We start from the raw sequence: 24,826 nt of genomic DNA, 5'->3' as shown, positions 1-24,826 counted from the left end.
GTAATGGTACAGTGTCAGTAGGTGCGCAGCAGTACGCAGAGGTGAAAGCTCAGAGTGGCAGTGTGTGTGTGTGTGATCTCTCTCTCCTGCGTGAGAGAACATGGGACATATTTGGATATCCGAGAGCATTTACAGCACAAGCAATAATATCCAGCGGCTCGGATTATCGTTTAATCGCTCACCTTCCGCGCCTCGCCCCAGAACCGCCTGATAACGCGCAGAGATCCACAGCCGAGCACCGTGCATTTACATCAATCTTTGCTATTCAGAGGAAAACAGAAGAGCCATGATTTGTGCCAGACACGCTAGCATCGGCTGCTCAAGCTAACTGAAGCGCGACTGTGGATATCTTCCTTTTGTCAGCCTAAAGATTCTTTCTCACATTTCAACAGGAACATGTTGTAATGGTGAGGAGTTTATGCTGGACTAGAGAATTATGGTATAAAACCGACGTTATACGCCTGGTGTTGACTCGCTAGGCTCATAGCTAGTATCGCTAGCCGATGCTGTTACTCCATCTGAACAACGGCTCGTCTTTAATGTGTTTTAATTAGTGTTACAATAACAAATATACATTCTTATTAGTAATATTGTCATAACCGTGCAGGTGGCTACTAGATACCATTGTAATGAGATTATTTCTTTGTGTTGACAGCTTTGGAGGCGCATGCTAACAATGCACTAGCTCGATAGCTCAATTGCTTTTCTATTATAGCAATAACTTGCCATGATGAGATATTTGTTTTGGTAAATGTTTTTCAGAACTTTTTATTTTGTATCATTAACGATGATTAATGAGCTTGTGTGAAGACATGCAAACAGCCTAGCTGTTCAGTTTGCCAGCCATTGAAGCATTTGTACATTTATATTATTTTAAGACTGGAAGAGTGAATACGGCTGGGCATTTGAAAGATTAAACGCTTCTAGATCTGGACTGGAAGGGTGGGAAATAGTTTGATTTTGGTGTGTCTGCAGATTTGGCCTTACGCCCTTTCAAAGATAGACCTGACACGAGAGACTCATAGACCCCCCGGAGCTCTGGAGGAATCAGGGTCCATCTTTGGCATCAGAGAGGGACACACACAGTTGTCTCCTGTTCTTTGCTCTGACTCTGGCTCTGATGTGAGCAATCATGGGCACCCAGGGCAGCCCTGTGAAGAGCTACGACTATCTACTCAAGTTCCTTCTGGTGGGAGACAGTGATGTGGGGAAAGGAGAGATCCTGGACAGCCTTCAAGACGGATCTGCTGAGTCTCCATATGCCTACAGCAGCGGTGAGTTAGTCAACACTTCCAGCACATCTTCACGCAGAACGCGAGTAACACATACTTCAGTCAGAATAATCTCACATCAACAAGGCCGTCGCTCCGTGAGCCATTCATATAATTGTGGTGTTAACAGGTTTACCAAATATCACGTTCAATATTATGTTTTTGACTATGGTGAGTAGGGTTGGGCCAATAGACGATGCCATCGTCCATCGCCGATGGCTGACAGACATCACGATGTTGAGCCGGCATCTATTAAAAAATAATATCTCGATATTTTCTGGGATTTTATCGATGACGATATTTTGCTGAGTGTGTTATCGTGCTGGTACCTTAAGGACTGCCGAAGACAGCTGACTCCTAATGTTTTTTTATATTCTTCATATTCTTCATATTCTTCAAATTCATCTTTTCCAATAAGTTTAAACAGATTTTTACATTTTATGGGCATTTTTACCTTTATAAAGCCATTTTTTCTAGAAGTGTCCATTATCTTTTGAGTCAAATTCTTACATTTAATCGGGGAATTAGAATAATAAGACATTTGGGCTGTTACCAAGCAAATGAAATCAACACAGAAGCTGCATCTGAAGTGGCGTTTAGATGTATTTACACACATGTATTTTGTTTAATGCAAGACATGAATGCATTTAACCTGCAATTACAAATGCATAAATAATGTTTTGATATATTAAACATAAAACATTGAATACTGATATTTGAAATGATTTTATAAAAAATAAGAAAAAGCCGAAATGTGAAATTAAAACCGCCAGTAGGTGGCAGCAAATCCCTCTTAATAAGTGAGTCATTGCAATTGAACCGAATCATTTAAACGGTTGATTCATTCAAGAACGAAACACCGTCATGTTGCTCAGAAACACAAAACAGCGCTGTGGCTGTATTCGGAATGATTTTTGTTGGCGAAATAGAGCAAAAACAAGCAATATGGTGTCTAAAACGTAAGTCTCTTAATTAACTTATTGTTTATTGAATTCAATGTCACATTTGTAATCATGGTAATTTTTGGAGAAAAACGGCACTCTTCGTGTGAAATTGAATATCTATATGAAGTGGTATAAATATATCAATTTTCTGCCATCATGTTTTGAATTTGTGATCATTCTAAATGCATTTTAATAGACTGAATCAAGCAGTGAAAGAAAACACACTAAATGCACACACGCACTAGTCTAGACTTCACGTAATGTATGCGTGCGCTCTGTAGGGATGTTTTGAATGGTTTTTGCAAAATACTCTAATGTCAAATCGCACATCGTTAAAACAACAATTACGATATTATCGCAGAGACGATATATATCGCACACCCCCTACTACGGAGCGGCCTTACCTACCACACATTTTACAAGATTAGATATTTGTCAGTGGTTCTCAGTATCTGCTAATCATTCGCCATTGTCCTATCAGTCATCTCTCCTTACTCTGTGTGTGTGGTAAGTGAACTTTCGTGTACTGTAATGCAACAGTTAAGGATGTAACGATTACCGGTTTGACGATAAATCGTGATGAAACACCCCACGGTTAGTATTACCGTCTCATATTTTAATTATCACTATAACTGTATTCGATTACCGCGATTTGAGCAACTGAGGATAAATAAATACTGTACTGCACTGGGCTCCAGTGTGCGACCAAATGAGAAGCATTTTGCGATAATTTTTTCTGCCAGTGCGACTAAATTTTGTGTGCAGTCGCACTGGCGCGACCACCGCATTGCTTAACTCCTAAGCGCTGCATTCCTGTTGCATGTGAGAAACATCAAATGAAACCGAAAGCATAACGAAACCGCGCGACTCGTTTGAGCTGCGCAGCGCTTCGAGTGTAGAGCCTGGTTTATACTCGCCGTGTCAGGAGCGCGAAGCTGCGTGCAGCAAAAATTATGCGAATATTGAGGAAACGATGGATGGGTTGGCACGTGTGCAGCAGTGGACCACGCTTAATTTTACAGCGTTTAAAATTTAGTAGAAAAGTGCAAGGTTTCTAAAAAAGAATGAATAGAGCATCTGTTAATAATCTGGCCGCAGAGGAACACAACGGGGTTGCCTGATATAAAGAGACGTAATCCCCGAAACAGAGCTTTACACTTGCGCAATACAGAAATGTCTGCTAAACGTGCTACTTTTCTTTGTCAACCTGGCAACCCTGTGCTCACGCGCTCTCTCTCCACTGAGGATAAACGCGCTTGCTTTCTGAAAACACCGCTTAGCTTGCAGTTTAGCTATCTCCACTTCAAGTCTATTCTCAGAAAAGTGTGATTCATCAACTGTTCATTTACGACAGAGAGAGAGAGAGAGGCTGTGTATGTATGAATTACCACCGTTTTGCCGCGTTTCTCTATTAACAGTAAAGCTATGGCTTTAATTCCTTTAGAAACAATGATGCTACCAGCTCCTTGTTGAGAAAGATAATGTAGCTCTTGAGCGATTAAGCTATTTAGTTGATAAAATTGCGGGGCAGCGCTAAAAAGTTTGTTCCTGAATGTCTGAGTTCGGCCGCAACGTGATGTTAGTTTAGAATTCTTCTAATTTTTTTTTTTATTGTAGAGAGTGTGTTAATTTGTGCAATGATAACCTACCAGCAATGTAAATAATTTTTGTAAATTAATTTTAACATATTAGAATGAGTATATTACAATATAATTTTATTAGAACAAGTGCATTATTATTTATGGGCTTAAAAACAAGATGCAAACAATCAGAATATTGTACCTGGTGGGGAGTGCACAATGTAAACATGAAACATATGCCATTACCTATATTGTACTGTGGTAGAGTTATGGAGGCCCTTCATAATGCAGAGGTCATCTGCCTGCTCTGCCAATAGTTAGCAATGGCACTATAGTAAGCAGTGTTTAATAAACAGCTGTTTTTCTAAATTCTGCTGAGGTGAAATTCAGTGCAGTCATGTATCGTGATACGTATCGTATCGTGACTTTGCTGGTGATACACAGCCCTAGTATCTAGTATTATTTATGGAGCAGATAAATACATATAATAATGTATTAATCAATTATCATTTAGACTTTTCTTTATTTAAAAGCTGAAATGTGAGGTTTACCATTTATGAAACTTTTTCAAAGCTTTATTTGAACATTTACATTAGATATTTGAACATGCTATTAGATAAACTGTTGTCAGTCATGTTGTCATTTAAAATCCGGACATCATTGGCAATGTTATTGTTTTAGTTATGCGAACAAAAACTCATTTTATTTGTTGTTTGTTGATTTTAAATGTAAAACGTGGTGAAGTGATTTGTGTGTCAGTACTTTTTGAACATTTCCAGCACATTTTAACAATACCGTGATAATACTGATAACCGTGATCATTTTGGTCACTTATAATCGTGATAAGAAATTTTCATACCGTTACATCCCTAGTAACAGTCTACTGCTAGCAAGCGACTAAACATGTCCCTTTAGTGGCTCTGTAGAACGTGTTATTTGTTTTCCGTGCCTTTCTGCAAACGGATTCATGCTTTGGGCACACCCCCTAACCCCGCCCCCCGATGTCATCGTCCATCACGATGTTTCACTGTAGACATCCTCTGATGCCAATTTGGTAGACATCGCCCAACCCTAATGGTGAGTCATTCTGCGGGTGCCATATTGTTGCTGTCAGTGACTTACAGGAGGTGGAAACAGCTGATAATAGTTTATTATTCTGTTATTTTGCAGGATTGTGTAATGTTCACTTTTGCCCATTTAGGTTGTTATATAAAAGTTGCACATTTTCTGCTCAGTGGTTGCATGACATACACTTCATGTTCGTTAGAAGAGATCTGATAATCGGTTTGAACAATATTTTTTATTTTTAACTAGGGCTGCACGATAAATCGCATGCGATATTTAACGCGCATCTTGTCAGAAAGCCCGCAGGTGATGGAGATTTACCGCTGATTACAGAACCGGCTTTACTGGTAAGATGCGCGTTAAATATCGCATGCGATTTATCGTGCAGCCCTATTTTTAACAAATATTAACCAACTTCTGTTTAATTGGTAGCAGGGCTGCACGATTAATCGAATGCGATTGTCATGCGCATCTTGTCAGTAAAGCTGGTTCTGTAATCAGTAGTAAATCTCCATCACGTACTTTCAGATGGAACAGCATTTACCACACAGAGTCGTAGTTCACTAACAAGCTACGCAAAATCGTGTTCATAATCGCAGACGATATAATCGCGCAATAATGAAATCGAAGAAATCGTTCTGCGATTATGAAAGCTGTTTGTGTAGCATGCCAGTGAAATGCTGTTCCTCCTGAAAGTACGTGAAAATACCACACTTAATAACATATTTTTACTCCACGCTCACTTCATAACGTCAGTCGAGTGTTTGAAATAAATCCTTCTGTGAGATGATGTGGCAGAAGGCACGCAACATATTTCATAGTATTCTAGCAGTGATAAAGACTGTCGATTAGCATTGCATTATTATATACTTCATTATAATAAAAATTATAATAAGACAAACTTGGATAAACCATATATTGTCATAGTCGTGTGTTTATTAGTCGCTTTGAATTAATCAAAGCAGTTAAATCTTCTGTTTATTCAGCTGCAGCAATAGGCATTTCCTGATTTCTTCTGCGGGGTGTATTTGGAGTTTCAGCGCGAGAGCGCCCTCTGGCCTTTGGATGGAGATTTACTGCTGATCACAGAACCGTGCTTCACTGAAAGATACGCATGACAATCGCAGCCTCTGCCTAATCGCGATTTATCGCCTTTGCGATTTAATTTCGATTAATCGTGCAGCCCTAATTGGTAGTCACTCTTTTATTTATTAGTCAAGATTGTACAAGGTGTTTTTGGGGAGTGTTCCAGTGCAGAGGTCTCCCTCAGGATACAAAACACACAAAGTAAATATAACTAAGAAGTGTGTAGTGTGTTTGTGTTCTGTTTTTATTGAACAGGTCAGTACAGCACACTGTCAAGACCGGTTTTAAGCACAATCTCTTTTGATTTGATTTATTTCACAGCTTTCCTTTTGCTGTAATGAGATCATCCACGCTCTGTCATTAGGCTGAAGCCAGTGAGGTGATAGACCAATTATATACCGATATGCTTTTCATATCCAAATGAACCTTGTGTGTGCAAGCGGATAGGAGCTGGGTTGCTATTGTTCTGTCCTTTTTCATAAATAAGGGCTGCTGTTTATCTTGTCAGTTGAAGCTATTAGGGAACAGTGTGTGTTTTATGGGTGTGAGAGATCTCGCAGTGATGGCTCTTCACTGAGATCTCCTAGGGGAGCTTGCTGGTCCAGCTTCAAACGAGTTGCCTCGTACAATCACTCAAAATCAACACAGATGGCTCCACGAGCTGTCTGTAGATTCAGCGATGGTGAATTACGCTGCAAGCATATATATTTCCCTGAGGGAGATGCCATCCTGACGTGCTCAGATGGTTTAAATGTTGAAAGGCGTTTTTGAAGTGAATTATAGAGAAATTGAAGTGGGTGTGTAGAGAAATTGATGTGCAAGGTGGAATATTAAAGCCTGATGGATAGAAAAATTTCCTTTTTTGGTTTAAACTTCATCTCATTATATAAAACTGCTTTTAGCAGTTAGGAGTACATGTGGTTGGTGTTAAGGATCTAGACTGGCAACCCGATAGGTCATGGGTTCAAATCTCATAAGGGATGATGCCCTTGAGCAAGGCATTTAACCCCAGTTTGCCTCAAGGGGACTGTCCCTATAAAAAGTGTAATGTAACTTGCTTTAAATAAACGCATCAGCTTAGATTAAAAATTTCATTTTTGATTTCTTGAGTTTAGAGAAGCCTTGATAAACTGCCTTATGCTGTTAAGTGGTTTTAGATTGTGGAATCTGTATTCATATAAATTGGGTATTTGGTGTTTACTCTGATTGATTTGTCTTTGCTCTGGCTTTGAGTGGACATCTGTAAATATTTAGAGTCTAAAGTTGCAGATGCAGACATCTTGGCTGCTAGTGATCAACAGATAGATTTGGCACAGACAAATACAGTGGTAACAACACGACAGAGAGTGTTTTCTCTTTAGACAGTATTTTCCTTTCCTTAATTAGGCTATCTGTTCTGTTCTGATTGGGTCACGGACAGTTAGACAACAGCAATGCTAAATGCAAGTGAAATTAATGTAAAATGCAACAAACTATATACTTGTGTATTGTTAGGATTGCATAATAAATAGTCGTGTTGACCTTTAAAAAGGAGGTATATACTTTCTAGTGATCGACCGATATTGATATTTTATAACCGATACCAATTATTTGCATGTTTATGTGCCCGATAATCGCTATGCAGAACCGATATTTATTTACTGTTATAAAGTAAATATATGACTGAGTGAAGTAGGGCTGTCAAAATGGCTGAAAAACTAAATTCGAATTTTGTACTTAAATATGATCTCAATTCGAATTATATTCGAATTTAAAATGCATAATTTCAGTTAGGGTGAAGAAAAGCTTTTGGCTTATCTCCTGAGGCCACAAGAGGGCGCATCATTCAAAGCATATGATAACATGACTATCTGCGAAAAAAAAGTGCATAATGTTTAAATCAACACAGATGGCTCCACGAGCTGTCTGTAGATTCAGCGATGGTGAATTACGCTGCAAGCATATATATTTCCCTGAGGGAGATGCCATCCTGACGTGCTCAGATGGTTTAAATGTTGAAAGGCGTTTTTGAAGTGAATTATAGAGAAATTGAAGTGGGTGTGTAGAGAAATTGATGTGCAAGGTGGAATATTAAAGCCTGATGGATAGAAAAATTTCCTTTTTTGGTTTAAACTTCATCTCATTATATAAAACTGCTTTTAGCAGTTAGGAGTACATGTGGTTGGTGTTAAGGATCTAGACTGGCAACCCGATAGGTCATGGGTTCAAATCTCATAAGGGATGATGCCCTTGAGCAAGGCATTTAACCCCAGTTTGCCTCAAGGGGACTGTCCCTATAAAAAGTGTAATGTAACTTGCTTTAAATAAACGCATCAGCTTAGATTAAAAATTTCATTTTTGATTTCTTGAGTTTAGAGAAGCCTTGATAAACTGCCTTATGCTGTTAAGTGGTTTTAGATTGTGGAATCTGTATTCATATAAATTGGGTATTTGGTGTTTACTCTGATTGATTTGTCTTTGCTCTGGCTTTGAGTGGACATCTGTAAATATTTAGAGTCTAAAGTTGCAGATGCAGACATCTTGGCTGCTAGTGATCAACAGATAGATTTGGCACAGACAAATACAGTGGTAACAACACGACAGAGAGTGTTTTCTCTTTAGACAGTATTCTTAATTAGTTAATTAGGCTATCTGTTCTGTTCTGATTGGGTCACGGACAGTTAGACAACAGCAATGCTAAATGCAAGTTGTAAAATGCTAAAATGCAACAAACTATATACTTGTGTATTGTTAGGATTGCATAATAAATAGTCGTGTTGACCTTTAAAAAGGAGGTATATACTTTCTAGTGATCGACCGATATTGATATTTTATAACCGATACCAATTATTTGCATGTTTATGTGCCCGATAATCGCTATGCAGAACCGATATTTATTTACTGTTATAAAGTAAATATATGACTGAGTGAAGTAGGGCTGTCAAAATGGCTGAAAAACTAAATTCGAATTTTGTACTTAAATATGATCTCAATTCGAATTATATTCGAATTTAAAATGCATAATTTCAGTTAGGGTGAAGAAAAGCTTTTGGCTTATCTCCTGAGGCCACAAGAGGGCGCATCATTCAAAGCATATGATAACATGACTATCTGCGAAAAAAAAGTGCATAATGTTTAAAATAATGTTTATAAACCAATTATAATTAAGTTGCTTAAACAACTATAAACAAAACAGCATCATGTATGTATGCATAGTTTAATAAAAAAAAAGGGCGGAAAGCCAATCACACAGAGTACATTTTTCATTTAAAAATATGAGATGCAGTGGGATGGGGAAAAACCCGCCATAAAGTCTCGATATATGTTTTTTTCAAAGTTGAACTTTTATTAATTTTACATGGCTTTCTAAACATAAGGCTCTTTTGTGCGAGACGCGAGTGCAACAGTAGATGTCCGTCTAGAAAATGCGTGAAATATGCATTCTGTGTGAATGGCTTGGTTTCGGTTTTGATGTAAACAAGATCTTCTCCGCATTGATGTTCTCTTTTTCCACAATATTTTTTATGAACAACGCAGCAGCGCCGCATCTATTGGCTTCAACTGGATAGACTAACAAAAACATTATAATGCAACGACACTTACATTGTCATCGCATCTCGTGCGCAGCTGATAAGGCTGCCTCCTTAACACACACCTAAAATTCGAATGCAACGTTTTTGCATTCGAATGTGGATTTTTATTTTAAATTCGATGAATATTCGAAATTCGACAATTGTTTTGGACAGCCCTAGAGTGAAGTTCATACTTCACTTAGGTTTTTCCTCCTTTCAGTCATCTTAAAAAAAGTGTTGAAAATTAGCAGTCTTTCATGTTAAATTTAATCTTCACATTACAACAATCAAAAAACATTTTATTTAAAGCATCAGCAGCAACACCAATATTAACAATAAGCAAAATAAATGTAGAAGGAGAAAATAAAGGAAAGGAGTCATATCAACTTCATTTTAAACTACAGTTTTAGTAGGTTTATAAGCTGTTTAATAGCTACAGAGTCAAGAATAATTCACTGGATAATGTTAATTCTCTGGAATATTGAAATATAACAAACAAAACATCGTATTTTATTGCATTTCTCAACTGGCATGTTATATCAGAATTACTAAATGCCTGCTGACAGCGCGGTTTATCTATGCATTTACACAGTACTGTATTAAAACTGCGCTTTTATTTCCAACATGCGCTCATTCATGGCTGTATTATTTAACTTGTGCAAAGTTACGTCTTTGTTGGTAGAGGTCTTGACGGATTATCTTAGCCTACGTGACTCCGACTTCATGAGATGATGAGGATATAGACAACAGAGAGCGAATTAAATTCAGCACTTTTATTTCCAACATGCGCCCATTCATGGCTGCATATTATTTAATTCACGCAAAGTTACGTCTTTATTGGGACAGGACTTGACGGATTATCTTACATGACTCTGTGAGTTCGTCTCTATTTCTTCGAGCCAAGCTGCATAAACTGCATATCAGGCATTTATGTAATACATCTCATTTGTGCATTAATGGCTGTTATGTTAAATAAAGTTTACTAACTACAGTAAATCAAGTACCCGTGCACGCCGTTGTTGTTGTCTTGTTTCCCCTCAGATGCGCTGCAATGGTGATCCTGCGCGCAATTCTCAATACATCCACAAGATGGCGGCATTTATCGGTGAATCCGATTTGACAAAACCGATATCCGATTATTGTAAAATGCTTAAATATCGGGCAAAATATCAGTAAATCGATATATATATCGGTCGATCTCTAATACTTTCCCATATCCTCTTTGCTTTGTTTGGTTAATTATTGCTGGCAGGACCTTGAAACCTTTTAAAGTCATTAACAAGACAATTAGAAACCAGAATTAAAATTTTTCCATTTCGGCTTATGGCATGTTGATCACTTAGTATATATTATTGGACTTTTGTGGTTCATAATCATTTTGGTTTCCAGTTGCCGTTTGGTAAGTCACGGTACCAAAATGTCAGTATTTGGTACCAATACCAGTGAAAATCCACGGTTCTCTGTACCAATTTCGGTACCAAAGCAAAACACAAAAACATGCTAATTAAAAAATTTGTCTATACTTTCATTTAATTCAAACTCTGTACATATTTAATTTTAAAGGGCTTTTAAAACCTTCTAGAGTTATTCAGCCAAGAATAACAACTAAGTTAGCTAAAAAATAAAAAAAAAAAGCCTAGAACTGCTTTTCTGACTGATATGACACAAACAATGTTAACCATTTGTACATTCTCTGACACGCATATTTTAGATTCACAATTCATTTAAAAGCCTCTGGTGAAAAAATTGTAAATATCATCATGTCCTCGTGTTTTTTTTAACCCTAATAAAAGTTATTGGAGCATTAAATAGTTAATAAAGAAACTTAATTCCAATGCTCATTATATTAGCGTTAGCCATGCTTATGCTAACGATGAACTACTCCAATAACAGCGATGTTCATTTCAATCCGACATTCAAATTAAAATATTGAATAATTTTTCCATTTCGGCTTATGGCATGTTGATCACTTAGTATATATTATTGGACTTTTGTGGTTCATAATCATTTTGGTTTCCAGTTGCCGTTTGGTAAGTCACGGTACCAAAATGTCAGTATTTGGTACCAATACCAGTGAAAATCCACGGTTCTCTGTACCAATTTCGGTACCAAAGCAAAACACAAAAACATGCTAATTAAAAAATTTGTCTATACTTTCATTTAATTCAAACTCTGTACATATTTAATTTTAAAGGGCTTTTAAAACCTTCTAGAGTTATTCAGCCAAGAATAACAACTAAGTTAGCTTAAAAAAAAAGCCCAGAACTGCTTTTCTGACTTATATGACACAAACAAAGTTAACCAATTGTACATTCTCTAACATGCAAATTTTAGATTCACAATTAATTTAAAAGCCTCTGGTGTGTGAAAATAGTAAATATCATCATGTCCTCCTGTTTTTTTAACCCTAATAAAAGTTATTGGAGCATTAAATAGTTAATAAAGAAACTTAATTCCAATGCTCATTATATTAGCGTTAGCCATGCTTATGCTAACGATGAACTACTCCAATAACAGCGATGTTCATTTCAATCCGACATTCAAATTAAAATATTGAATAATATTCATAACAGAAGCAGTGTTTTCCACAGACTTGCACTCTATCTGGCATATTTATGCAAATTCATTCTCTGGCAGCAGGAGGCGCTGATAGAGTGGGAGAGATAGAGATTTCCCCAGTAACGGCTGTAATCAAAGCAGCGCTCCACTCAACAACGCTGCTCAGGCATTACAGGCAAGATAAAATGAAAATGACATCCATCATTTTCTGAAGACAGTCAGTTTCCTTCAGAAATACAGTGATATAAAAACACACTCACCGGGTTTCGACTTTGACACGTGCAGTGCTCATGTTTATTCAACGAAGTCAAAGCCTTTTGGAAAATCTATTTGTGGCGGTGAGTTTTGATAATTGTGGCAGGCGCCACAAATATATCAATGTATGGGAAACACTGAGAAGATCTCAATATTAAAAATTAAAATGGAACTTACCTGCTTGAAATCTTTCATTTGATCCGGGTGTCTGTCTTTAAAGTGTTTTGTTAGTTTGATGTGTTTCCTCATTTTGATGTCACCACGTCTCAGTGCTTTTATGAAGAGAGCGCATCTGCGCACCTTTCGGATAGCGCATCAAGTAGTTCCACCGGTACTTAAAAAAACCTGGCACTGTAACGTTTTCATTTTTTTAGTACCGACTTGGTACCGAAGTAGCTGGTCTTCTGACAACTGGATGGGTCATGGTAGTTGACTACAAACAACCAGTTGATAAGCAGGGGTGGCACGATACCGTTTTTTCAGAACCGACACCGATCCGATACCAAAAGTTCTGAGGATCGCATGATACCGATACCAGTGCAGTTTTTAAAAAAAAATCAGTGTAGAATTTCCATACCTCAGTGTGTGTTGACCTGATCATCACTCTTTTTTGTGTTAAACACAATCTACTAAATATAGACAACTTCATTATAAAGAAAAATAACAAATGAAAAATATAATCATAGTCTATGAGAAAAATACTATTGTAAACTTGGTTAGTGGATAATTCAGCAGCAAAAATTACTCTACAAAAAGGATGAGTTCACAATCATTTTATAAAATCTAAACATTTAGAGCAAAATCATTATTTAGTGGGGGAAAAAGTAAAAGTAAATAGGTGTAAACTGGTCAAATTATATACATTGCAATACTTTGTATTGTTGTAAAATACATTCATGAAAAACAAGTAAATATATTTATATATAAATATATTCAATAAATTAAAAGGCATTTCTTTGACATTTATAGCACAGTAATGAGGCAGCAACATATGATAGATAAGACAGAACAAGAAAAGAAAGTCATGTTACTTTCTACCGTACATTCATGAAAAACAAGTAAATATATTTATATATAAATATATTCAATAAATTAAAAGGCATTTCTTTGACATTTATAGCACAGTAATGAGGCAGCAACATATGATAGATAAGACAGAACAAGAAAAGAAAGTCATGTTACTTTCTACCGTGTGTCTGTTAGATCACTACACTGGAGTAGAGAGCACTATGAATTGTTCTTCATGCGCACAGCAACTGAAATTTAAAATGGTTAAAAGAATCACACAGATATAATACACTACACATCTTTGTGTGCTTTATGCCGCTCCGTATAGGAGCCTTTCATATTATAATACTTTTGCGCAATGAAAGACTATTAATAGCCTCTCCTGTTCTGTCCTATCTATCATATGTTGCTGCCTCATTACTGTGCTATACATTTAAAAGAAATGTCTTTTCATTTTATAGTATATATTATTTACATGTATTTACTTGTATATGAATATATTTACTTATATATAAATATATTTACTTGTTTTTCATGGATGTATTTTACAACACTACAAAGAGCAATGTGTAACATTTTACCAGATTTAGTCCTACACTTATTCACTTTTATTTGTTCCCCACTGAATGTTTTTTTAACTTAATGTTTAGATTTTATACAATTATTGTGCAGCAATAATTTTTCTAGAGTAACTTTTGCTGCTGAATTATCCACTAACTTAGTTTCTAATAGTGTTTTTGTCAGATTATGATTCTATATTTTTTCATTTGTTATTTTTCTGTATAATGAAGATGTCTATATTTAGTAGATTGTGTTTAACACACAGAACAGTGATGATCAGGTCAACATACAGAGATATTGAAATTCTATGTTGCTTTAAAAAAAAAAAACCTGTGCTGGTATTAGGGCTGTGCAAAAAATCAAATGCGATTTTCATGCGCATCTCGTCAGTAAAGCCGCTCATGTGATTAGTAGTAAATCTCCAGCACGTGCTTTCAGATGGAGCGGCATTTACTACACAGAGCCGTAGTTCACTGACAAGCTATGCAAAATCGCAGGCGATTCATTGACTATTATGAATGCGATTTTGTGTAGCTTGTCAGTAGGGTTGGGTATCGTTTGAATTTTATCGATTCCGATTCTTATCGATTCCTAGTTTCGATTCCAATAAGATCCAATATAAGAAAAATTAAGTCAAACATTTAGATGTCAAACGTTTATTCTGTCTTTTTACAAAGCATTCTGTTACAGCTGAATAACACGAGCAAAAATCAGCAGCCTACAGAACACTGCAAGAGGATTTTTGCCTATGCTTTAAAAAAAAAATACCACAGCAAAAACAACTAGATTAATATAAATTTCAAATATTAAAGTGTTAAAGACAAGTAAACAGTCAGTAATAAGATAGGAACAAACAAATCAATTAGCAATATCATAAATACAACTGAACAAAATTTCAGGTACAGAAACTGTAATTAAACGTTTAGAAACACTGCATAGTTTTCTTTTCATAAATAAAATATGTATTAATCAATTAAAGTTATTAAATATATTCAGTCAAGATCAGTGAATGATTTTCTTTTGTTCTTTGATTAACATTAATGACAGGCAGCGCGTTTATTAGGCTGCTGTCTCTTTAACACCGAACGCACGCAGATCTAAAAAATACTGTACATGTGTGTTTCCTTTCTCATCTGTTAACGTTCACGTAAGACAAAAACGGCTGTGTTTATGATGATATACTGATGTAGTTTTCTGCATATTGGTCGACAAATATGAAAAGTCAGTTTCGGCCCGGAACAACCTTTTCTACAGTGGAAATACACGGAGCGGTTCAAACAGGGTGCAAGTTCTTTCCGTTCCTGCACTTAAATCGTTTTTACATCACACATTAAAATGCGAACACAGGAATCGTTAAGCAGAATCAAAATGCGCGCATCTTATCGAATACCCGGTTATTGGAAATTTGGAACCGGTTCTGAAATGGAACCGGTTTTCGATACCCAACCCTACTTGGTGAACTATGGCTCTGTGTAGTAAATGCCGCTCCATCTGAAAGCATATGCTGGAGATTTACTACTAATCACAGGAGCGGCTTTACTGACGAGATGCGCATGAAAATCGCATTCGATTATTTTGCACAGCCCTAGCTGGTATCCGTATCGGCCGATACTCAGAATTTTTGGTATTGGATCGGTTTTGAAAAAACCGTCTACTTTAGATGTTTGACAGTTTGTAAGACCCTCTCAGAAATGTGCTTTTTTGAATGAATCCTATTTAATGCACCGCTGCAGTGGTTTTTTTAAAGACTGCACATGAAGTTAAAATAGTCAAACTTTTGAAAATGTACCTCGAGATTCAGTTTTGTTGTTCTGTGCTTAAACATTTATAAATGCAAGAAGCTTGCGTGTCTTATGTACACTAATGTTCAAAAGTTTGGGGTTAATACGATTTTTTTATGTTTTAATGAGGGAGAATAAATGATGAATTTTAATTTCTGGTTGAACTATCCCTTTAAGACCAGTTAGTTGACCGGTCTATTTTGAAAATATGTAGCACTGCCCTAGTCCCCCCCCCCGTTATAGTCAGAGTTTCCATTAGTTTTTTAAACAAAATGAGGCCTAAAATCAGCCTTGCAGCTAAACCTCAAGACAGAGTTACTCTGAATGTGTTATTTTGAACAAAACCTTCAAACCCTCAAAAAGACTTCATTATGACACTGCTCTCATTGTGTTGAATTTTTAGTGGAAAGCAAATATCCACAGTTCTTCTCCCTCTGATGAATGATAAAGTGGTGATCAGATATGGAAGTCAGAGTCATGTTGTGTTCTGTTTAAACACACACGCACAAGCTCCTGTTGAAATGCAGGGTCTCAGTGAAACCAGCTTTTCTACCTTTCTCCGCCTCAGGCATGTTTGTTTCATTGCTCTCATGTGCTCGCAGTCTTTGAAAATACTCTCAAACTTAGACGCACCCTGTTCAAGCTCCTCAGCATAGCTGGCCATATTGCAATTCACAGCATCGAAATATGTTAAGAATAAACCAAACAATGAGACACAAAGACGTCATGCTCTGAAAGCAAAGGCCTCCTTCTATGAAAAAAAATCCAACATTGCTACATTCTCCAATTGAAAAGATTTTTTTGTTTTCTCTGTCCATTGATAATAGGCTTTTGAAATCAAATTAAACATTCCCGCACATGTCACTGTCCACTTGATCCTTCTCACTTGTCTTTGAGTCCTGTTGGATCTTTCACTTCCAGGCTCTTCCTCAAAACTAGCCGCTTCAGGCTGTCTTTGCTCAGCGTGGCTGGGAAGTCTTGGCCTGAGGCCCGAGCTGGAATATGAGATGATAATTACACCATACTGCCCTTGTCAGGCCGCGTAGCCGAGCCATCTGCCCATACAATTACCCAGAACGAAGGAGGAGGGATGCTAGAGGAAAGAAGTGCGATGCGCCTTTGGCTTCATGTGCTGCCCTGCTTAAGAGCAAAGCTTTTGCAGGATAGAGAGCAGCAGGGAATCAGCCCCAGTGGTTCTTTTTAAGTGCGCACTATTTTCTCTTGTTACATTCTCTTGTAGATGTTTAATAATGGAGGACTGAAGAAGCCTATGGGCTCAGAACCAGTCGACATTCGCCTGTCAGGAGATCTTACGCTGCCTGTCTCACTGAGCGTGAGAGCAGACCCTCCTTCAGACATGTTCTGTTTCAGAGTCATCAAAACTTTACGAAATATCTTTAAAAAAGATGACCGTCCCATCTTTCCTCTTCCTTTTATCTATTTAAAGCATCTGCTGTAGGGATGCACGATTTATCAAAATAGTGAAAAACTGAAAACTGCATCTTGACCTGCTGTTGCCAAAATAAAAACTCAACTTTATTTTCAAATGTTAAACCGTTAAGACAGCCATATGTTTTACCATTGTAATTTTACAGTTGTACTCTTAACAGAAATATTATTATTATTTTATAGTATAGCAGTGTAGTATTTTTTTTAATTTTGTTTTTACATTTCTATTATTATTAGTTTATTTCCTGCTCTAATGCTGCACAATTAATTGAAATAAAACTGATATTGCAACTTGACCAGCTGCTGTCAACAGAAGAGGACTTTGTTTTTGCCTCTAATCAGAGAGGAACAAAGTTGATTTCCATTTTAGAACTGATGCACCAGAGGAAGCAATGGCCAAAACCACTCTCATTATGATGAAAAACTCTACCCGACTACTCCAGGCTGGCAACGAGTCCGTGTCCATGTTGTCAGCATTACGGATAATCAGATTTTTCAAGTGTGCAAAAAGATGATCTACTGAGACAAGCACTCATGGCATGGTGAATATTACAGACACAGGCCTGTATGAAAAGAGACGCAGTGAGCCTTTGTTAGAGACAGAGCTGTCTATTAAAATGCAAAACAAGTATGAATGCTGACCTGCTGTGAAGCGCCCGAAAATGCAGATATTGCCATTCAGTTGATGGAGCCCGTACTGTGTTTTTTTTTTTTTTTTTCATTTTATGAATGATAAATGTAGATAAGCAGTCAAAGTAATTGCCTTATGGGAAGCGTCCTGGCCACATTTCAGCTATGATAGCATTAGTTAACAGCAGATTGGTTGCAGCTGTCGAGCTTTCCACTGAATGTGCGCAGTCACCATCAAGATGGTCATTTCAGCTTTAGTGCCTTCTAATGAAAGGAAGAATTGGCTGAGAATTAAATTAGGTAGTACACCAAATGCAATCATGCTGACGGCCGAAGCTTTTCAAGTTCCTGATCCTGTCTAGAGTGTTTTCTTTTCAGTAGACAACCTTGTGTGATATCTGATGGCATACAGACAGGTACGTGTCCTATCTCCTATCTCTAAGTGTTCTCTGTCTCTCATTCTGCAGGAATCGACTATAAGACCACCACAATCCTGTTGGATGGGCGGAGAGTGAAACTAGAGCTTTGGTAAGTGGATCACAACTCCTGTCTTGTTGTTCCCCTCAAGACTGAACAATGCATCACCCGCTACAAGCAAATGTAGTATTAAGTTGCGTTATAATAAGGTTTCATTCCACAGACAGCAGGTTTTCCTTCTCATTGCAATGAAAATAAACAATGAAAATCTCATGGTGTAATAAAAAATATATAATATTTATAATAATATTAGTAGTAGTATTGCTATTATTAATACAAATATGTAATAATATTAATAACTAAAATATTTAAAACATTATTTGTAAAAGCTCAAATAAATTTGAGATTTATGTTCTAAATCTTTTCTAAGTGTAAGTCTTATTATAAAATTATGTTTCTACTCCAGTTTGTTGTTGAAATATAATAATTTACAGAGTGGCTGTCATAATATTTAATGAGAGTTTTATATAAACATACATTAAGGCATTACTAACGGGTTAAGCAAAATATAATGAATGTACAGGCTAATAGAGTGCATATATTTAGCAAAATGTTCTTCTTTAGACTTTTCTCTCATGAACTAGCAAGCTGTGGACACTGAATCACTTTACTGAGGTAAATGTGACGTATTGTTTACAAGCTGTTTTATTAACTCCTTCCCATGGTTGAAACACTGAGTGATTATGGGACGTGATACATTCTAATAAGTTATACGGTTTCTTTCAACATACCTTCTGATGTTCAGTCATATGTATTTTGTGCTATAAGTAGTAGTAAGGGATGGAATGGGAGCAATCACTCGCACTCTGCGCTGCCGTTTGAACTGAATTTCTTGATAAAATTTACAGAATTTGAAAGTTTTGAAACTTGTTTCTTTCAAAAGAAACTTATCAGAAAAATTTCAGTATGAATGTGTGTAATGGTATGCACATACTATATATATATATATATTTTTTTTTTTTTTTTATGTGCAATTAACACAATTGCAAGAGCTCTTAAATCATCAAGTAAACATTCCATTAACAGAAGGAGGCTAAGAAATCTCGAGCCCACTCTCTGTTATACATCCAAAAGCATTTAGCCACTTCCCCAGAGAGAAAGTAAAGTTTTCTAATCAGGAAGGCATTGGAGTATAAGACAGCAGAATTACACATTATGAAGACAAACAACAAGCTCATTAGCGTTAATACAGAGTGAGGTCAATGCCTGAGGAGCAATTCGCAAAACCCTTGAGGAAATTCCCATGGTCTACTGTAATGTGCTGGGCTATATAATGTAATGCTTTATAGTAATTGGGCTTCTTACTGCATATTCCTTGTAGAGTATCTCCACAGGGCTTTAATCTCAACCTACATATATCTTTGCTAATGCACGTTTCAGAGATCCCAGGTATATTTGATGAGCTCTCTGATGCAGGGCCGTGCACAGACCTTTTGAGGGGCATGTGCTGAAACTGAAAAAGGGCACCCCCCCTTTTTTTTACTGGTCACATCTTAATGATAAGCGGAGAGTATAGAATACTACATTCAAAAATTAGCTAGCTAGCAAATACATGCATATTAACATCGTAAACATATTTATGTTCTTCAAGCAATACATTTTTTTTTAAAAACATCGTAAAAATTAACCATGCTGTGGTTAATAAATGTTAATAAATTAAGTGAATCAGCAGACAGCCATCATAAATCAAAGAAGAATTTTCTTAGAAATATATTTTACCTAGCTGACGAGGAACACTCAAGTCGCTTTGTCAAACTCAAATGCAGTTATGGCCGGGTTTTTGACCAGCGAATGTGTGTGCAAATGTGCAACTAATGTGTGTGCAAATGTGCAATTTGTCCATCATTAAAACGGCAGCATCACATTACGTTTTGATCAACAGGTTACAAAGTTTGTTGTAGCTATATGGGCGCTCAGTTTTTCCTGTTGTAAAATACGTTTGGCCAAAATGTAATTTTATAAAAGCTGAAATGCTACTGTATGCACAGGCTATTTAAGTGTAGGCTATTGGCTATGACTAATTTAGATGGCAAATGCCCTCTCTCCGCAGGTCCGGTCTCAGACCTCAAATGCATAAAACATGAGCCTTTATACAGTAGACATACTAGTGTTTCTTGCGTAAAGACAACGCTATACTTATACAAACAAGAAGATATTTTTTTTACCCTTGCAAGACGTTCAGCTGCTCTGCTATATATATATATTTTTTTTTTTTTTTTATGTGCAATTAACACAATTGCAAGAGCTCTTAAATCATCAAGTAAACATTCCATTAACAGAAGGAGGCTAAGAAATCTCGAGCCCACTCTCTGTTATACATCCAAAAGCATTTAGCCACTTCCCCAGAGAGAAAGTAAAGTTTTCTAATCAGGAAGGCATTGGAGTATAAGACAGCAGAATTACACATTATGAAGACAAACAACAAGCTCATTAGCGTTAATACAGAGTGAGGTCAATGCCTGAGGAGCAATTCGCAAAACCCTTGAGGAAATTCCCATGGTCTACTGTAATGTGCTGGGCTATATAATGTAATGCTTTATAGTAATTGGGCTTCTTACTGCATATTCCTTGTAGAGTATCTCCACAGGGCTTTAATCTCAACCTACATATATCTTTGCTAATGCACGTTTCAGAGATCCCAGGTATATTTGATGAGCTCTCTGATGCAGGGCCGTGCACAGACCTTTTGAGGGGCATGTGCTGAAACTGAAAAAGGGCACCCCCCCTTTTTTTTACTGGTCACATCTTAATGATAAGCGGAGAGTATAGAATACTACATTCAAAAATTAGCTAGCTAGCAAATACATGCATATTAACATCGTAAACATATTTATGTTCTTCAAGCAATACATTTTTTTTTAAAAACATCGTACCATGCTGCCATGCTGTGGTTAATAAATGTTAATAAATTAAGTGAATCAGCAGACAGCCATCATAAATCAAAGAAGAAGAAATATATTAATATATTTTACCTAGCTGACGAGGAACACTCAAGTCGCTTTGTCAAACTCAAATGCAGTTATGGCCGGGTTTTTGACCAGCGAATGTGTGTGCAAATGTGCAACTTGTCCATCATTAAAACGGCAGCATCACATTATGTTTTGATCAACAGGTTACAAAGTTTGTTGTAGCTATATGGGCGCTCAGTTTTTCCTGTTGTAAAATACGTTTGGCCAAAATGTAATTTTATAAAAGCTGAAATGCTACTGTATGCACAGGCTATTTAAGTGTAGGCTATTGGCTATGACTAATTTAGATGGCAAATGCCCTCTCTCCGCAGGTCCGGTCTCAGACCTCAAATGCATAAAACATGAGCCTTTATACAGTAGACATACTAGTGTTTCTTGCGTAAAGACAACGCTATACTTATACAAACAAGAAGATATTTTTTTTACCCTTGCAAGACGTTCAGCTGCTCTGCTGTGGAACTTCAGTTCACTGCACTGTCAGTCAAGACAGGGGGCGGAGTTATGAGGATTGACTGACAGTTTGAGCGGATCCAACAAGATTGAGTCACAAACTCTTTTTAATACCTTTCATTTGCTAAATACAGTGGGTACGGGCTGTATTCGATCAAAAGGGTGCTTCTACTAAATACTGAGCAAAGGGTCTGAATACTTAGGACCATGTGATATTTCAGTTTTTCTTTTTTAATAAATCTGCAAAAATGTCAACAATTCTGTGTTTTTCTGTCAATATGGTGTGCTGTGTGTACATTAATGAGGAAAAAAAATTAACTTAAATGATTTTAGCAAATGGCTGCAATATAACAAAGAGTGAAAAATTTAAGGGGGTCTGAATACTTTCCGTACCCACTGTATATTTGTAAAACAGACAGACATAAAGGGTGACCAATAGCATTGATTTATTGAAGAACAAAAAAAAAAATACAAATCTAAAAAAAAAAAAAAAAGGGCACTTCGGAGTGTAAGGACAAAAAGGGCATGTGCTCTGCACAGGTTGAGCCCTACCTGTGCACGTGCCTGCTCTGATGTGACTGTGGAAGTGCAGCACTAAACACCTTTCCCTTAGAGTGGTTCAGTCCCACATCTTCAGAAATGCAGCTGCCACTTTGGACTTTTTTATGCAGATTTATTTAGCACTTTCCACTTCATTACGCCTAGCTTAATTGTGTGAGAAATTCTCACAGATAGAGAGTGTAGGCAGCTAGAAAGGTTATTTGGGTGCGGACGTGTCACAGTGGAAAACTCGTTTTTCGAGCCTGTGACACCAACTCAAGTGCCTGAGTCATCTTGTACTTGGGTTAACTCTAAACTCAGTACAGTGTCCACAACAGTGTCGATTTCAAACACATAGCTTTGTTCCAAAATGTAGTGAGCCGCCTTTCTATTTACTGCCTATATAGGCAGCTGCCTTTTAAGGGAGCATTGTAACTGAAATAGAACCTCTTAAGTGACCGATTTGGAACGCTTTTCATAGGCATTAACTCTCAGTGCAACACATATAGTGCTGGAGCATTAGTTTGATGTTAGCATGTTGTTAAGTTAATGCGATGCTCTTAACAGCATAGGAAATGGATAGCACACAAATAATGTATTTTTTATATTTTCTCATAATCATCTGCCATACTAGATACATTTTTCACAGAGCTTGTCACAGTGCATTCTGGTTTTGCCTTCGTTGCTAAGAAATTAATTATGGCCAAAAGAAGGTAACTTAAAGGCAGCATAATTTTAATGCCCCCCCCTTTTGGAACAGCTTTCACATTATAAATGCTCTAATGATGCCTTAAAATACTGTCTATGAAGGAAACTCACAGTGTTTTGAAACCGAGCTCATGTGTCTTTGAAACGGAGCTTAACTGACGTAGTGTTTACAAGCTGTTTGTCCTGACTTGTCTCTGTTTGCTTTTAGGGACACCTCGGGACAAGGCAGGTTCTGCACCATTTTCAGGTCGTACTCCAGGGGAGCGCAGGTAAAAGCACATTTAAAAGCACTTGTTCTTGCTTGGAGGATTAACTTTGTACTATGTGCTTTGCTTAAGGCAAAAATGGACATGCATGGCATACAGTTCACATAATCTACAAGGATGGACCAATATGTTTGTATACAGTTGGGTTCAAAAGTCCGAATCCAACAAGACAAAAAATTCACTAGTGGGCTTGGAGTGTGTTGAAATGGTTTTACAGAGTGCAGTTTATGTGGAAGTGTTGTTAACATCCCTCTTCACTGCATGAACAGGATACTGGCTAAAAATACGTTTGTTTGTCCTTTACAGGGGATCCTGTTGGTGTATGACATCACCAACCGCTGGTCTTTTGACGGGATAGACCGCTGGATCAGGGAGATTGATGAGGTAAAATTAAGCCACTCCTTATGATAACAGGAAGTGAGATCACCAATATACCCATAGTCCTGTGTGCTATAAGCTTGAGACTGATGGAAGTCCTCGCTTACTGCACTGCACATATGTGTATTCATAAAAGAATATTGTTTAATGTTACAGCAGGTTGAAGCCAGACTCATAACATAGTGTCACAGTGACTCTCCTTTCCTTTACTTCTCCTCTTGCTGTGTTTGATATCCAGAAAGGATGTCCTCTCTTACTACAACCACCTTTCTTTTAGACTACTCTGTTACTATTCCTTCCTTCCTTGTTTGAGAATTGTATGTTCTTGCGTATATTTAACTGGATATGTGTGTATATCTGTGCTTAGAGAGTGTGTGTTTGTTGCATGGCTGAAGATTTCTTCACACAAAGAGCTGCAGAAAGCACAAACCACACATATGACAGAAAGAGAGAGTGTGGTGTATTCGTTGGCACCAGAGACTTAAACTTGGGGACTTTTGACCTGCTTTGGTAAATATTAGAATACTTGAGGCTCTGCTTTGACTTTGCCGCATTTACTTGAGTCAGACTTAAGCTGATGATTCACAGTGAGTCATTTCATTACAGAATGAGCTTTGACCTTGCTGAGCTTCAGAAGGGTGCGTGGTGCAGTGCTTTGCTCAGTAAGCTTCAAACTAGTATAGGGAGGAAAATTTTATGGTCTCTGGCAGTCAGCTGATAAACATTTTGTAATTTAAGGTTGAGACATTTTAGTTTTATAGATATGTTCGCAAAATATTTACACTACCGTTTAGGGCTGCACGATAAATCGAAATCACGTTTCGACAGAAGCTGCGATTGTCATGCATATCTTTCAGTGAAGCACGGTTCTGTGATCAGCAGTAAATCTCCATCCAAATGCCAGAGGGCGCTCTCACGCTGAAACTCCAAATACTCCTCGCAGAAGAAACCCAGGAAATGCCTATCGCTGCAGCTGAATAAACAGAAGATTTCACTGCTTTTATTGATTCAACGTGACTAATAAACACACGATTATGACAATATATGGTTTATCTGAGTTATTATTATTATAATTTTCATTAAAATAAAGTATATTTATAATTCAATGCCTTTATCACTGCTTAGAATTCTATAGATATGCGCATATGTTGCGTGCCTTATTCTGTGTTAAGAAGCCACATCATCTCACAGAAGGATTTATTTCAAACACTCGACTGACGTTATGAAGTGAGATTGGAGTAAAAATATGTTATTAAATGTGGTATTTTCACATGCTTTCAGATGGAGCAGCATTTACT

At 37.1% G+C, this 24,826-nt stretch overlaps 1 protein-coding gene across 3 annotated transcripts in view; it reads left to right on the top strand.

Moving 5' to 3' along the window:
* The first annotated feature begins 6 nt into the window (after positions 1–6).
* Positions 7–24,826, top strand: part of rab40c (RAB40c, member RAS oncogene family) — a 33,932-nt gene continuing 9,112 nt past the window's right edge. Inside the window, exons 1-5 of one of the 3 annotated variants that reach the window (XM_016279407.1) lie at positions 7–407; positions 976–1,274; positions 18,208–18,268; positions 23,093–23,153; positions 23,457–23,534. In XM_016279407.1, coding sequence (XP_016134893.1) covers positions 1,133–1,274; positions 18,208–18,268; positions 23,093–23,153; positions 23,457–23,534 — 342 coding nt within the window. In that variant the 5' untranslated portion in view covers positions 7–407; positions 976–1,132. Of the gene's footprint in view, positions 1,275–18,207; positions 18,269–23,092; positions 23,154–23,456; positions 23,535–24,826 lie in introns of all 3 variants that reach the window. The other 2 variants (XM_016279405.1, XM_016279404.1) reach the window with 2 other exon arrangements.

Source organism: Sinocyclocheilus grahami, unplaced genomic scaffold (assembly GCF_001515645.1).
Source record: "Sinocyclocheilus grahami isolate Dianchi unplaced genomic scaffold, SAMN03320097.WGS_v1.1 scaffold130.1, whole genome shotgun sequence".
Lineage (NCBI taxonomy): Eukaryota > Metazoa > Chordata > Actinopteri > Cypriniformes > Cyprinidae > Sinocyclocheilus > Sinocyclocheilus grahami.
Note: the sequence above shows the minus strand (reverse complement) of the source record. Positions and strands in the feature narration are given on the sequence as shown.